Source organism: Clupea harengus, chromosome 22, assembly GCF_900700415.2.
Source record: "Clupea harengus chromosome 22, Ch_v2.0.2, whole genome shotgun sequence".
Lineage (NCBI taxonomy): Eukaryota > Metazoa > Chordata > Actinopteri > Clupeiformes > Clupeidae > Clupea > Clupea harengus.
The window spans coordinates 11352101-11366129 of NC_045173.1; the positions used below are offsets into that span (position 1 = coordinate 11352101).

At 42.0% G+C, this 14029-nt stretch overlaps 1 protein-coding gene across 1 annotated transcript in view; it reads right to left on the reverse strand.

Moving 5' to 3' along the window:
* dctd (dCMP deaminase) overlaps positions 1-14029 on the reverse strand; it is a 39494-nt gene that overhangs the window by 5645 nt on the left and 19820 nt on the right. Inside the window, exon 5 of the mRNA XM_012836934.3 lies at positions 1005-1101. Within this exon, the coding sequence (XP_012692388.1) occupies positions 1005-1101 (97 nt within the window). The remainder of the gene's footprint in view (positions 1-1004; positions 1102-14029) is intronic.

The following is a 14029-nucleotide window of genomic DNA, read 5'->3' on the forward strand; positions in this document are numbered from 1 at the left end:
TCTAGTTTAAAAAAAAAAGACGCCTCACAGGTCCTCAGCTGGCAGCTTCATTAAATAGTACCCGCAAAACACCAGCCTCAATGTCAACAGTGAAGAAGAGCCTGCGGAAATCTGGCCTTCTAGGCAGAGTTGCTAAGGTAATGCCATGTCTCAGCCTGGCCAATAAAAGGGAAAGATTCAGATGGGCAAAAGAAAACAGACACTGGAAAGAGGAAGACTGAAAAAAATGAGACATCACAGAGTTCGGATCACAGAGAAGAACCTTCATGAGACATAGACCAAATGAATTGATACTGGAGGAGTGCTTGACGCTGTCTGTGAAGCATGCCGGAGGCAATGACATGGTCTGGGGCCGCTTTGGTGGTGGTCAGGTGGGAGATTTTCACAGGGTAAAAAGGATCTTGAAAAAGGAAGGCTACCACTCCATTTTGTAACACCTGCGGACAGCACTTGATTGGAGCTAATCTCCTCTGACAACAGGGCAATGACCCACAGCACAGCTCCAAACTATGCAAGAACCGTTTAGAAAAGAAGCGGTTAGCTGATATTCTGTCACTATGATGGAGGGGTCAGCACAGTCTCTGGATCTCAACCCCATTGAGCTGTAGTGGGAGCAGCTTGACCGTATGGTAGGTAAGAAATGCCCATCAGGTCAATGCAACTTGTGGGAGGTGGTTCAGGAAGCATGGGGTGAAATCTCTTTAGATAACCTCAACAAACTGACAACTAGAATGCCAAAGGTCTGCGAGGCTGTAAATGCTTTTGTCAAAGAATCCTCCATTTGCAGCCATACATTATTTTTAACCCCGTCAGTGACTATATTTCCAATTAATTTGGCTATATTGCCTATTCAAACTCATTTCATGCATGTTTTAATGGAAATCAAGGACATTTCTAAGTGACCCCATGTCCATGAAGTCATCTCTCCCTCCCCCTCTCCCTTCCCCTCTCCCTCTCCCTCTAGTAGAGGAGTAAAGGCAAGATAAGGTGCTCTGGAGACTCACTTGTATTTGATTCCCGCCAAGTTAAGGAGTCGTCTGGAGGCAGTCATTTCTGGTGAGCTGTGGTACTTGTCGGACAAATAAATCACATCCTTTATACCTGTGGGTAACAGAGAGGGATTGAGGGAGGGAGGGGGGAGAGAAAGGGAGGGAGAAAGAGAGAAAGGAAGTCAATTATCTGTAAGACAGGCGGAGGAGGTAGTGACCAACTAGGCCCACCCAGACGCGCCTGCAGTGAGAGAGGGGAGGGTGGGGGGATGGAATAGAGATGAAGGTGTGCGCTACTCCTGGGAGCGGTCAGCGGGTCGATAAGCAGCACCGGCAGGCTCTGGCCAATATCAAAAGCACAGAATCTGCCAGAAATCTGCAGTCTCCTCTGACATCCTTAAAACATGATGTGAGAAACCTCCCCTGCTCTCTCTCTCTTACACACACACACACACACACACACACACACACACACACACACACACACACACACACACAGAGGAATACACTGAAAGAGAAATCACGTGTGTTGTAGGCTGGCTTCAACGCCCCCATGGTAATTCCAAGGTCAGCCCATCGCAACAAATCTCTGACAAATGTGCTGAATGAAGCATGCTCCTGGGGACCCCCCAGGGTCAGCTTACTGAACACCCCTCTTCTCCCCCCGTTTCCAGCACACACACACTGACCCCACTATCACCACATTACACTACCTCAGCAGCCACTGCCAGACCAGCATATATATATATATATATATATATATATATATATATACACATATACACACACACACATCTCTCTCTCTCTCTCTCTCTCTCACACACACACTGAATGTCTCTAATCAGGGGTTTTCATCACAGACAGAGACCGTGGTTACATGGATTCGAATAACTGCCTTAGTCGGACTGAAATCGCATTATCCGTTTCATGTAAGCACCTTAGTCGGATCGTAGTCGGACCGCACAGTCGGACTTACACCCCTGGATAACTCGATCCGATCCAGTTGATAGTTCGACTATTGCGGGATGTAACGGTGAATTGGATAAGGAACTGGACTTTGCGTCTTTGCGCATGCTCCCTCTCTCCCTGCCAGGTCGTGACCCGGAAGATGAAAGAGGGATAAGTTGTCTCAACTGTTCATACTAATGACACGGTTTTTTATGAATATCCTGCAGACTGTCTCACAAGCTTATTCTTGTTGATTATGAACAAACATAACAGAAGAGGTCCGAAGATATGAGCACCTTTACAACCCCTCCTTAAACACGTATAAGGACGTTCCACATTTTATTTGCTTAAAACAACAGCAGTACTGTCAAATCAGCTGTCACTCGGCAATTACCTGACCAAGGTTCCATGGCAATGTTCCGAAAACCCATTTTTCCGACAGCCCGCTGTTCCGAAATTGTGAGTACAGCAACGTGAACCACTATTGCCCACATGCACATCCCAATGAATCACACAATCATAAACATATAAATGCCTTTATTTCACAAGCATTAACTTGAATTCAGAATATTATTATACACACATGCATTTGCATCGCGATGATACAAAAATATTTGTATGATTGCCAACGCATGCATGCTTTGTCAGTGCTTGACAAGATCTGCGTAATGTCCTGCGACAATCTGCCGGTGATTTCCTTCGCATGAGTGGTAGCCTACCCCATATTCAAAACCAGAGTAGGCTAAGTTAACAAATATTGCCTAGGAAAAGTTATATGCGTGATAGCCCGGTGAGCGTCTCCGCTCTGCTGTGCAAACGAAATGCTTTGAGTGTTTTGTGCCACTTAAAATATTTCAAAATTTTGCCAGGGGGACTATTTTTCGGAATATTGAGATTTCGGAATATCGGGCTTTCGGAACACTGGACCGTCTCCCCTGAGAAAAAACCATGAATAAGTACTGTCAAATCAGAAAGCAAATCAGCTGTCACTCGGCTATTACCTGACCAATACCTATCAAACTTGGTGATACTATTCACAACTAATATGTCCTTCATTCTATCAAATATGATGAAATTTGGTATTGTGGCCCCGAGGCACGCGTGAGTTTAGTTGTGTTCGGTTATTTGGCGCTGCCCTCTAAAGACAGAGACGTGACAGGTGGATCGAGATATTTTCCCGTAAATACCTTTACCTAAATACCTTTATAGACAACATCGATCATACACTCCCATTGCACTTAAACAACCACACTCAAACGAGGAGATATTGTATCAATTAGCCTATTATGTATTGTATTAATTGCACAGAGTTCCAGTGGCGCATGCAGCCGTACGCACTGTGCGTACCTTCTGCTACGCGAGAAGAAAAAAAATATATCATGAACGCATATTTATTAAAATGGGGAAACTATAAAATCGGAGTACAGACAACTAATGCCCAGCGTTGACGATGCAGATACAGAGCTGGAAACAGCTAAATGAGTTACGCAGTGAACTTTATCAAGCCCTGGAAAGTTCGGCAAATTTCTACCCAAACATTCATTGCGTCCTGAAGGTCTTGTATCTATCTACGAAAAGACTGACTGGACTTGCTCTCATGAATATTCACACAGATTTGGAAATCGACAGCGAAGAAGTACTAAAACAATTTGATGCAACTGGCAGAAGGGCAATGCGTTTAGGCTGTAACCCATTATTTGCGTGCGTGTGTGAATGTGCGTGCGTTTCTCTCGCCTTTTATCTTTCACCTTTGAATAATGTAACTTATAAACACATCTGCCCGGCAGAAACAAACAAACAAACAACCCAAGAGGCAACACGCATTTCTGGACCGATGAACAGACGCGATTCATGCTCAATCAACTGTTGTTGTTATTGGTAGTGGTGAAGAGGTCAAGCGGAAAGGGCTGTATCACCACTAGTTGTAATGAAAACAGCGCCACCTATCGTATCGGATATGACATGCTTTCGGCCAATGATTCGATTTATTCACTGCCATGTATATTGGGATAATAGCACCTACCCTCGAAAGAAAGCATAGTCCGACTAAGCAAAGATTCGAATTATACCATCATGTAAACACACTGAGAGAGAGAGAGAGAGCGCAGGAGGGAGAGAGACAAAGGCAGAGAGAGCGAGTGCTAGTTGGGGGCGGAGATGGAATAATGGGAGGTGCAAACATCCTCTGATCTGGCGATAGAACATGCGGAGAGGATTTCAGCTCTCCCCAGAGCTCGGTGTGAAACAGAGATGGGGGGGGGTTGTCGAGATGAAGACCGTGATTGCTGGCTCTGCACCTCCATTCGCTGTAGATGTACCTGTGATAACACCTCACACCTTCACCTTTGAGGACCCAGAGCTGGAGCTCCGCTACCTGAGCAAGCAGAGATACAGAGCCGTGATAGTGAACCTCCAACTGACAATCTTAGCACACCTTCGCACTTTAAAAATGGGCGCACAGGATCAATCTAGAAGTGAGCAACGTGGTTAAAAAAAGACATGATGCCGTGATTAGTGTGGCTCACATAATAAATTGGCTCACATAATAAAGTCTATATTACATCCATAATGTGACAATACTAGACACTATCACTAGAAAACCACAAGGGATGCACACTAATTAAAGTCACTAATGAAAACATGACTGAAGATCACAGGTTATGAGTATCAATCAATATCTCCGATTCATTGTTTTCTTTAATAATTCCAGAGATTGTGGAACTGGTTGGTCTTATAAATACACTAGATAAAACACCTGCAAAAAGAAAGAGAAAAAAAGAAGAAAAAGAATCATGACATCATTCAAAATCACCCATACCATTACCACTTTATACAAGCAACACATGCATAACGGCTAAAACCCAAGAGCTGTCCAACTACAGTTGCCAGGGGATACCACTGCAATCAAAACAATGCAGAGAAAAGCAACAGCTCCACCACAATGGCTGGTCACCAGTCTCCAGCCGTTCTACCAGGGTGGCACAAACGTAATAATATATTTAATTATGTCCTGGATGCTTGCTTACTGTGGTGATGTGCCGCATGTGCAGAGAGAGGTAGACAGGGAAAAAAAAAAAAGAGAAAGATGGAGAAAGATGGAGGAAGATAAAAGTGGGAGAGACAGAGAGAAAGAGAGCCAAGCAGAGGAGGAAGAGAACATAACTTGGGGGGGGGGGGGGGGGGGGGGGGGGGGGGAAGAGTAAAGGACATGGGATGATTGACAGCTAGAAACCAGAGCAACCACAGGAACACAGGCTTCCTCTCTGTAGCAGATCATGAAGCACCCACTACTCAACCCACTACACAAATTACATAAAGTAGTATTTAAAAGAACAAAGATATAAACTATTAAAACTAGAGTACATATTTAAAAGATAGGTAATATAATTAAATTAAATTAAATTAAATTAAATTAAATTAAATTAAATTAAATTAAATTAAATTAAATTAAGCACAGTAAGAATTAAGTGCAGTGTTTAGAGTTAAATCATAGGCACGTCAAAATATTTTTTTGTTCGCAGTTTGTTCCATTTGCAAGCAGCATAACTGCTAAATGCTGCTTCACCATATTGGTTTGCACTCTACTAACTGAGTCCATGGATCCAGGAGCCCTAAACAGTTTATATTCTTTAAACATGTCAGAGATGTGTCCTGGGCCCAAACCATAGAGTGATTTACAGACTAGTAGCAGCACTTTAAAATATATTCTGCAACTAACAGGAAGCCTGTATTTAGATTTTAGAATTGGAGTGAAGTGCTCTGTTCGCTTGGTCCTGAATAAAACTGTAGCCTTTTGAATGAGCTGCAGCTAAGTGGTCTTTTTGAGAAGAGCAGTTAAGAGACCATTGCTGTAGTGAAGGTGTTTGCTAACGTCGATTCTCTTCTCTTTGCTGCCCAAACATAATAATCTCTGTTTGTCCTTTAATTGAAGGAAATTTTGGCTAATCCAGTTATTTGTTTCCTCTGCATATTGACACAGTGAGTCTACTGGGCTGTAGTCATCTGGTGGGAAAGCCAGATATATCTGTGTATCATCTGCTAACCATGGTAATCAATGTTGTTGTTCTGTAGAATTTGTCCTAATGCCAGCATATTGAGATTGAACAGAAGAGGTCCAACAACTGATCCCTGGGGGACTTCATACATCATAGCCATCCTATCAGATTCATAACTGCCAATGGTGACAAAGTAACGCCAGCCTTCTAAATAAGACCAATTGAGAACTGCTCTGGAAAGTCCTACCCAATTTTCCAACTTGCCCCGCAGCATTATATGATCCTCCATGTCAAATGCAGCACTGAGATCAAGTAAAACCAGAACTGATATTTTACCTGAATCAGTATTCAGCCATATATAATTTAACACTTTTTTTAAAGAGCTGTTTCAGTACTGTGATGGGGTTGGAAGCCTGATTGAAACTTGTCAAACTGATCGCTTGAGTGAACGAAAAACTGCTGAGTTGATTGAAAACAGTTTGACCCATAAAAGGAAGATTTAAGACAGGTTGTTTAACACAGAGGCATCCAGAGTTCTCTTTTTAAGATTGGCTTAATGTCAGCTGTTTTTAGTGGCTTTGGGCAAGTGCCTGATAGCAGTGAGCCATTTGCTATTTGCAGTGGTGGAATGTAACGAAGTATTTTTACTACTTACTTAAGTAAAAATAATAGTGCATACTTTTTACTTTTACTCCATTACATTTTTTAGCTATTATCTATACTTTTACTCCGCTACATTTCTACAATATGTGTTGTTACTCGTTACATTTTATGAACATAGTTTCGCCAAAATGTTGCCTACACAAAACTATGGATTGCATTGCTGTTTTGGAAGTTTAAACCAATCAGGTGGCTCTATCAACTCCAGTGATATCAGAGTGCGCGTTTGGCAGCAGCACTAGCGGTAGCTTTGCCCGTTATACCTGAACATTCCAGACAGCATGACTACTGCCTAGTCAACATGGATCCAGAATCGGCCTGAACTGAGCCCTCTGATATGAGCCACCCTTGGCCCTATTTAAAAGATATGTTCGAGTTCAAAGGCCCCAAGAATGACTCCTGGAGGTTTCAATGCGTTTCCTGTCTCCCTCAAAAAAAAAAAGGAGTTGCTAGCCTTCAATAATTCGCCCTCAAATTTAAAGTAGCATATCAAGGTAAGCAGGGTGATTGCTATGCTAAGTTAATGTCCCTGACTTTTGAATATTGATATATGTATTTAATTCGTTTACTGACATGATATTATAATGTTATCTAGCGAAATGCATGTTGACATACAGCAATAGCATCAAAAAAACATGATTGGGACCTTCATTATATATTTAACGTGGTGGTAAGATAAAGCTGGTAGGTTAGCTATGTCAAGCTAGCGTGCCTTGTTCTGTCCAGTTTTACAATCACATTTGTTTTTCATGTTCCATGTTTCCCTTTTTTACACGTTTACAATTAAATAAAAGATTTAAAGATATCACATGGTGTCTTTATTGGTTTGGCTTAATGGTATTAACTTTGCAAATAATCCCTGGTAGATAACTTGTCATCCGCAGAATTGTAAGATATAGTGTGAACAGTATTACAGATGGTAGGCACAATAAGTACACCAACCTTTCCAATTAACAAATGTTGTTGCTTATAATTATTACTAGTAGTTACATCTGTAGAGGCATTTATTACCAGTAGCTATTTCTTTATCAAAATGGCACAGCCTAGACATTGAGAGACAACCCATTGCGTGAGTACTTTTACTTTTAATACTTAAAGTAAATTTAAAAGTAAGTACTTTTTACTTTTACCTAAGTAGGATTGTTGATGTAGTACTTTTACTTTTATCTTCCTGGGTACTTGTACTTTTACTTAAGTACTAAACTTCAGTACTTCCTCCACCACTGGCTATTTGTTGCAAATACGTAAAAAAATGAAAAATGTCAGACGGCAGTGTGTTGAGGCAAACTAATTGTGATAGTAGTCAAATTATTTGTTAGGTGGTCGTAGAAATGGCATAGTTTGATTGTTTGGTGTTGATTTTCTTCACTAAAAATGCAAGCAAATTAATTACATCTCTCTGTGGAAAGGAGTTCAGGGACTATATGTTTTGGGGGATTTGTATGCATTTCAACCATTACAAAGAGTGCAGGTATTGATCATGTTCCTGTTTATCATCCCTGAATAACTCACAGTTAAAACTACAAAGACTTTGTTTATAGAGGTCATAGTGGAAGTGAAGTTTAGTTTTTTTTTCTCCATTTGCGTTTAGCTTTCCTGCATTCTCTTTTAAAGGCTTTTACTGTCATGGTGTTTCTCCATGGTGCTTTCTGTTCGCTCAACTTCTACCGGTGCAGCTACTCTTCCTCCTTTCTTGCCAGTTTTGCACATATTCATAAAACTGAACTTTACTGGTGCAGTCTCGTTAAGAACAGTAGCACAGCTGCCTTCTGTTAACCAGGTCTCAGTAAGAAACAGAAAATCTAAATTTTTGGATATTATAATGTCATTCACTAAAAATGATTAGTTGGTTAGAGATCTAATATTAAGTAGAGCTAGCTTTGTAGAGATAACAGGAGCCCCTGGTGCAGTCTGCAGTTGATGTGATACAGGTAACAGACTAGACTAGTTTACCCCATAAGCTGAATGCACTCGATTCCTTCCATCAACACCAGAATAAAGATCAATCTAGGCATACTGGGTCCCACCTTGTTCTCAGAACAGCTGTCAGTACCATCTCTACTATAGAAGGGGCCGTGAAACCATCACACAATCCAATCAATGTTTTGTACAGTGCCACTGCCATCAGCAGCGCTCAAAGAACATTCTGTGCTCTGTGCTGCCAGGTGTGTGTGTGTGTGTGTGTGTGTGTGTGTGTGTGTGTGTGTGTGTGTGTGTGCTGCCAGGGGAGCTGAAGGACAAGACTGCTGCTGGCTGTGCTGAGGTGGCCTCGGTGCCTTGTGCTTTTTGGGTGAACTCTTTTTGGGTAGGACTTGTGGCCTGGCTGAGTTACAGAGTAAGAGTTTAGTCCCAGTACAGTAGTCCCAATGGTAGATAATGCAGGTCATCATAATTCTCGTCCAGTGTCAGAAACTCTGCCAGAGTCATGTTCTCCAGTGGTCGGGATAGTTGCTCTGTGGGGCCTGTATTCTCTGTCTACCTGTGGTGAGGTGTTTGATGGTTCTTCATCATCATGATAAGGGGCAGTCGGGGGACGCTGTGGCTGCACCTGTAGTGTTCAATCTGTGCAAGGGGCAGAAGGGCGGAGAAGAGCAAATAAGTTGTTTCTTGGTGCTTTAATTCCAGCCCTGCACCATCAGGCCTAAAGAAATAGATCAAAATTGTCAATATAATTTAGACCTCTATGGCTGCAGGTTCTGCTCAGCCATGTGGTGAGGCTGAGCAGTCAGGAAAACGTATTAGTTCCTCAGGCTGGAAGAGGTCCACTGATGAACTATTGAGCCATCAGCTTCTCAAGTGTATTACACAGTTCAGTTAAGTTTAGTTTTTTAGGATTTCTGCCTCATCTGCGAATGTCATTTTTTGGCCACATGCAGAATAATTTGATCGACTACCCAGTGTTGGGAGAATGTTGGGAAGCTCATTGTTTAATTTCAAGACTGTTGTGTTAGCACTGATCTGCTGCCTACATTTGAGTCCTTTTCTTTGAGTCTCTTTGAGTCATCTTCATTATCGTTACCACTTGGAATATACTTGCCTAGTTTCATTAGCGGTTTGAAACAGCTGCATTATTGTCCTTTTTCGTGAAGTACAGTAGCATTAGCAGTTAGCTTTCCAGTCAAGTGTAGGGGATGTTTAGAACGCAACCGGTTGCTTTTGGTTTCGCTCCAAATTCTGCCGCTGGCTTATACTCACATCTTGGTCGGTTCTGGTCACTGATTTTGAGTGAGCTCCGCTGAGCTTTAGGGGAATCCGTTCAGTTCTCTGACCTTAGCATCGCTTGTTGTGTTGTGTTGTTAGTGCAAGTTTGCTTTTGTTGTCGTCTCATCCTCGAGTGGAATAACTCAGGAACCATTTCTCCAGTCTTCTCTTGTTAAGGGTTCTGGCAGAATGGTGAGTATTTTTGTCTTTAGCACAGCAATTTTCCACAGTAGTTTTTAACAGTTGGAGCAACACCGAGACTACGCTAGGGTAAAAATAGTTGTATATAGTAGTCCTGAGTCCTGTCCTTCTGTTTGTGGACAGATCCGATAAAAGTGTCCGATTCTATAGCAATGTGCCTCTCCAGCAGATTTATTGTTAAAAAGATGTCAATGTCTGCTGTTTGAGCTCTAAGAAAAAAGGGGGGAGTGGGGGCTAAAAAACTTGCAGGCAGAAAGCATGCATTTAGGAGGAAAGCGGTGAAACTAGGACAAAAGGACAAAAATGTGTAAGTCTATGGGTGTGTGTGTGTACTGAACACATGCACAGTATACACATCTACCCACGACCCTCTCCGGGGATCTGTCAATGCAATTTCAATCTTATGACAGACACTCAATCAGATACCTGGGCTTACGCGAGTGGGAGAAATGTCCCTCCATATAAACCCCTTTAAGTCCCCCTCACAGCCTGTAACTCTGGACTCTATACACAGATGAACAGAGATAAGATGGCCAAGCTGAGGCCCAAGTCTCAGTCAGCCTCAGAAGCACCGCATCAGAGCTAAACTGAAGTTTTGTCCTGTAAGACACCAGAATGAATGTATGGGTGGATTCCACTTACAACAATTCAAACATGGCTTGGCAGAATGTGTGTGTGTGTGTGTGTGTGTGTATATGGAGAGAACGCTGGAGGAAGGAATTATATTTAATGTATTCAATAGTTTTTTCAATATAAAGACAGCTTAACTTCTTGATAAAGTACTCTGGGACAGCACTGAAGGAAATAAATTGTTACGGTGCCTCTAGGTTACAGCAGTTGGTCACTGTCATCCCTTCTTCCTTATAAACACGTATTAGACTTTCATGTATTCATGTTGGACTGAGCAAGCCGGAAAGTTCCAGAACGTCAAGCTGTCTCCGGAGTAGAGTGGATAGCAGTGAAGGGGCGTCCGAGCGATGAGGGAGGTGGTGAGGGGGCGTGTGTGTGTGTGTGTGTGTGTGTGTGGGGGGGGGGGGGGGGGGAGGTTAGATGTTTGGGGACTGTGAAACTTCAGAACTTCGGAGACAGCGATTTCCGACCGCTGGTGCTCTCGAGACGGTCTGGTGACAGACACGGTCAGAGCAGGAGAAGATGGCGTTTGGGAGTGACAGCGTGGCAGACAGCAGGGAGTCCTAGACACCCTCCCACCCTCACCCACACAGAGACATATCACAGATTTACAGCACACCAAAATAAGAATCACTCAAGGCTCTGTGCAGATGGAGCAGAGAGGAAGCTGTGAGAGGGGATGACAAGTCACAGGATGGTGGGGATGTAAGCTGTGCTTTCAGAGGAAAAAGAGAGGAGAAGACTGGAGAGTGAGAGACGAGAGAACAATTTGCAAAACAGCCTGATGTTTGTGAAAGGCAGTACATGCCTAATACAGTATTATCCTGACCATAATAGTCATAGTAATTATCATAAACTATAGTGGTTATTATTATTATTATTATTATTATTATTATTATTATTATTCTGTGTCCATGGAGAATGAAGACTAAAACAACGGTCAGGTTTGATAGAAAGTTAACAGCCAAGGCTTTCAATCCGTGCATGTTTATCTCATCAAAACTACAGACGAGAAGGGTCTTGAAAGAGTCTTGAAAAGAGTGTTGAGTTTTTAAAGTTTCATCAATAAGAACAAGACAAAATCAGTATATATCAACAGCATTGACAACAACAATATTCAGCATTGAGAGGGCGATTTCCCAGAGTTCATTTTGAGTGTGTGCACCCTGGAGTGCCCCCTGTTCATTTGGGTCAACATGAAGACAACACTGGCATGGCATCTGGGTCAGAACCAGAATAACCAGTGCACATCCCTGCAAATACAGGATCAAAGGACCCAAACCATTACACAATTTCTAATGCAAAAGTCTTGAGTTACAAGAGTACACAGTTACAATATAGGCAACGTGAGTCTCCTGCTTAACCCAACACTTCAGCTTCTGAGGAGCAGTATGTAAATAAAAGCTCTGATCTAGGGATGTCACGAGAACCGATACTTACGATACCTTTCGGTACTAAAATAACAAAACGCCGACGATACCCATTTTTTTGAAGTACCGTAAGTACCGTGAGCGCTGATACCAGCTGTTTTCCACATGCAGATGTCATTTACTATTGTAAACGATGCAACTAGTGGAGGCGGCCAGGTGCGCAGTGTTGCCAGACTGGAAATGGCGAATCGTATCAAAAGGCTCAGTTTGGAGGATAATTATCATATCTGGCAACACTGGGAAGGCGGTCGACCAATGACAGTCCTCTCTACAGTCAGAGGTCGCGCAAAAAGGTGGAATGTAATGGAGATACCCTTTCCAAAACTACGTAATAATTAGTTTGTGAAAGATCCAGAGAAACACAAATATCCGACGAGGCAAAACCCCGGACGCTTTTGGAATCCCTGCCGGACGCATTTTTTAGGTCTCGAAAATAGGACATGTGCGGGTAAAAGAGGACGTCTGGTCACCCTACTTATGCAAACAATGCTACCGTGTTCCTCAGACCAAAGGAGGTAATACTTCCAATTTAGCTAAGCACCTGAAAGACTGTCATCCGGATTTGTTTAAAGAATTCAAGGAGAGTTTTGATTCATATTAACAACATCCAAAGAATGCACTTTTTCAGTTTTTTGAATCTGTCATACTGAAATACACGTTACATGATGTTTAAGATGGTGGGCACGTGTGTTAAGCCATTGTATGTTATGTACGTAGTTTAGGTTAGCTATGCTGTAGTTTTAACGTTAGCCTATAGTCTAACTTGGTTAGGAGGAGAGAGAGAGAGAGAAAGAGAGCATGTATCTTGCAAGTATCATGTCAAAACTAGCGAAATTCACTGAATGTCCTAGTTTAATATAATTACAACTGAATATGCAATTGGTTTGAAAAAACACGATTACCCAATTTATTTATTGTTTTCGATGCATTAGACACAATGTAGCCTAAAAGACGATTTGCGAGTGACAGCTGGAATTTCGCCGCGACCACACTGAACATTGATTTATTTTTGTATTTAATACGTCCTTTAAGAAGCTTTAGGGCTTTAGGGCTTTAGGGCTGTGAAATGCTGTGAAAAATTATGCAATTTTGCCCAAACTCATGTTCATCTTGTTAGCTGAATGGCTGCACTGTTATATCCACTGTTCTGTTTTGCACTGTTGTTGTTTTTGCACAGTACCTTTTGAAAAGATGCCTGGAAGTCTGGAATGTGTCTGGGGACACTAGTTGTTGCACTATGACCATACATTTCACTTTATTATGTTGTGATATGCTCTATTGCACATGTTTTGTATGTCTTATGACATTTTGCTATCAAATATTTTAATAAAGAAGTTCAAGTTTCAAGTTTTAGTACATGGAATCATGGAAAATCCTTTTTTTTTACCCCGTGGTATCGAAATTGGTATCGAGAATCGTGTTATTTTACTGGTATTGGTACCGACTACTGAATTCTTGGTATCGTGACACCCCTACTCTGATCAGAGTGTATTGTATTCTAGGCTACTGACAGCAGAGCAAATGCATTAACATTTTGTTATCTGTGTTCAATGATCGTTTTTCAGATCGAATGTATTGTGCATTTTGCTTTCCAAGGGCCTGTAATAACGACAACATAGGCTATAAAAGATAAAAGAATGTATAAACTAAGCTATCTTTTATTTAACCTGAAATAAGATAGTCCAAATCAATACCAACAGCCTAATATAAGTTGTAATTCCACAACTCCAATACTGTTAAGCAAGACCTTCTGGTCGATGGCCTAAAACATGTAGCCATGGGGATAAGCAACATCACTGATTTTTTTTCTGAGGGTAGAGCCAATATGCCTAGGTTACTGCTGGAGCTGGCGAGAGAGGAGAGAAGGATGAGCGAGAGGGGTTGGGAAAAACACGCATTACAAGGAATATGAAAGCACAGGGCCGACAGGTATGACAGAGTATGATAAATACTTGTGAACGAAGCAAGAGTGAGA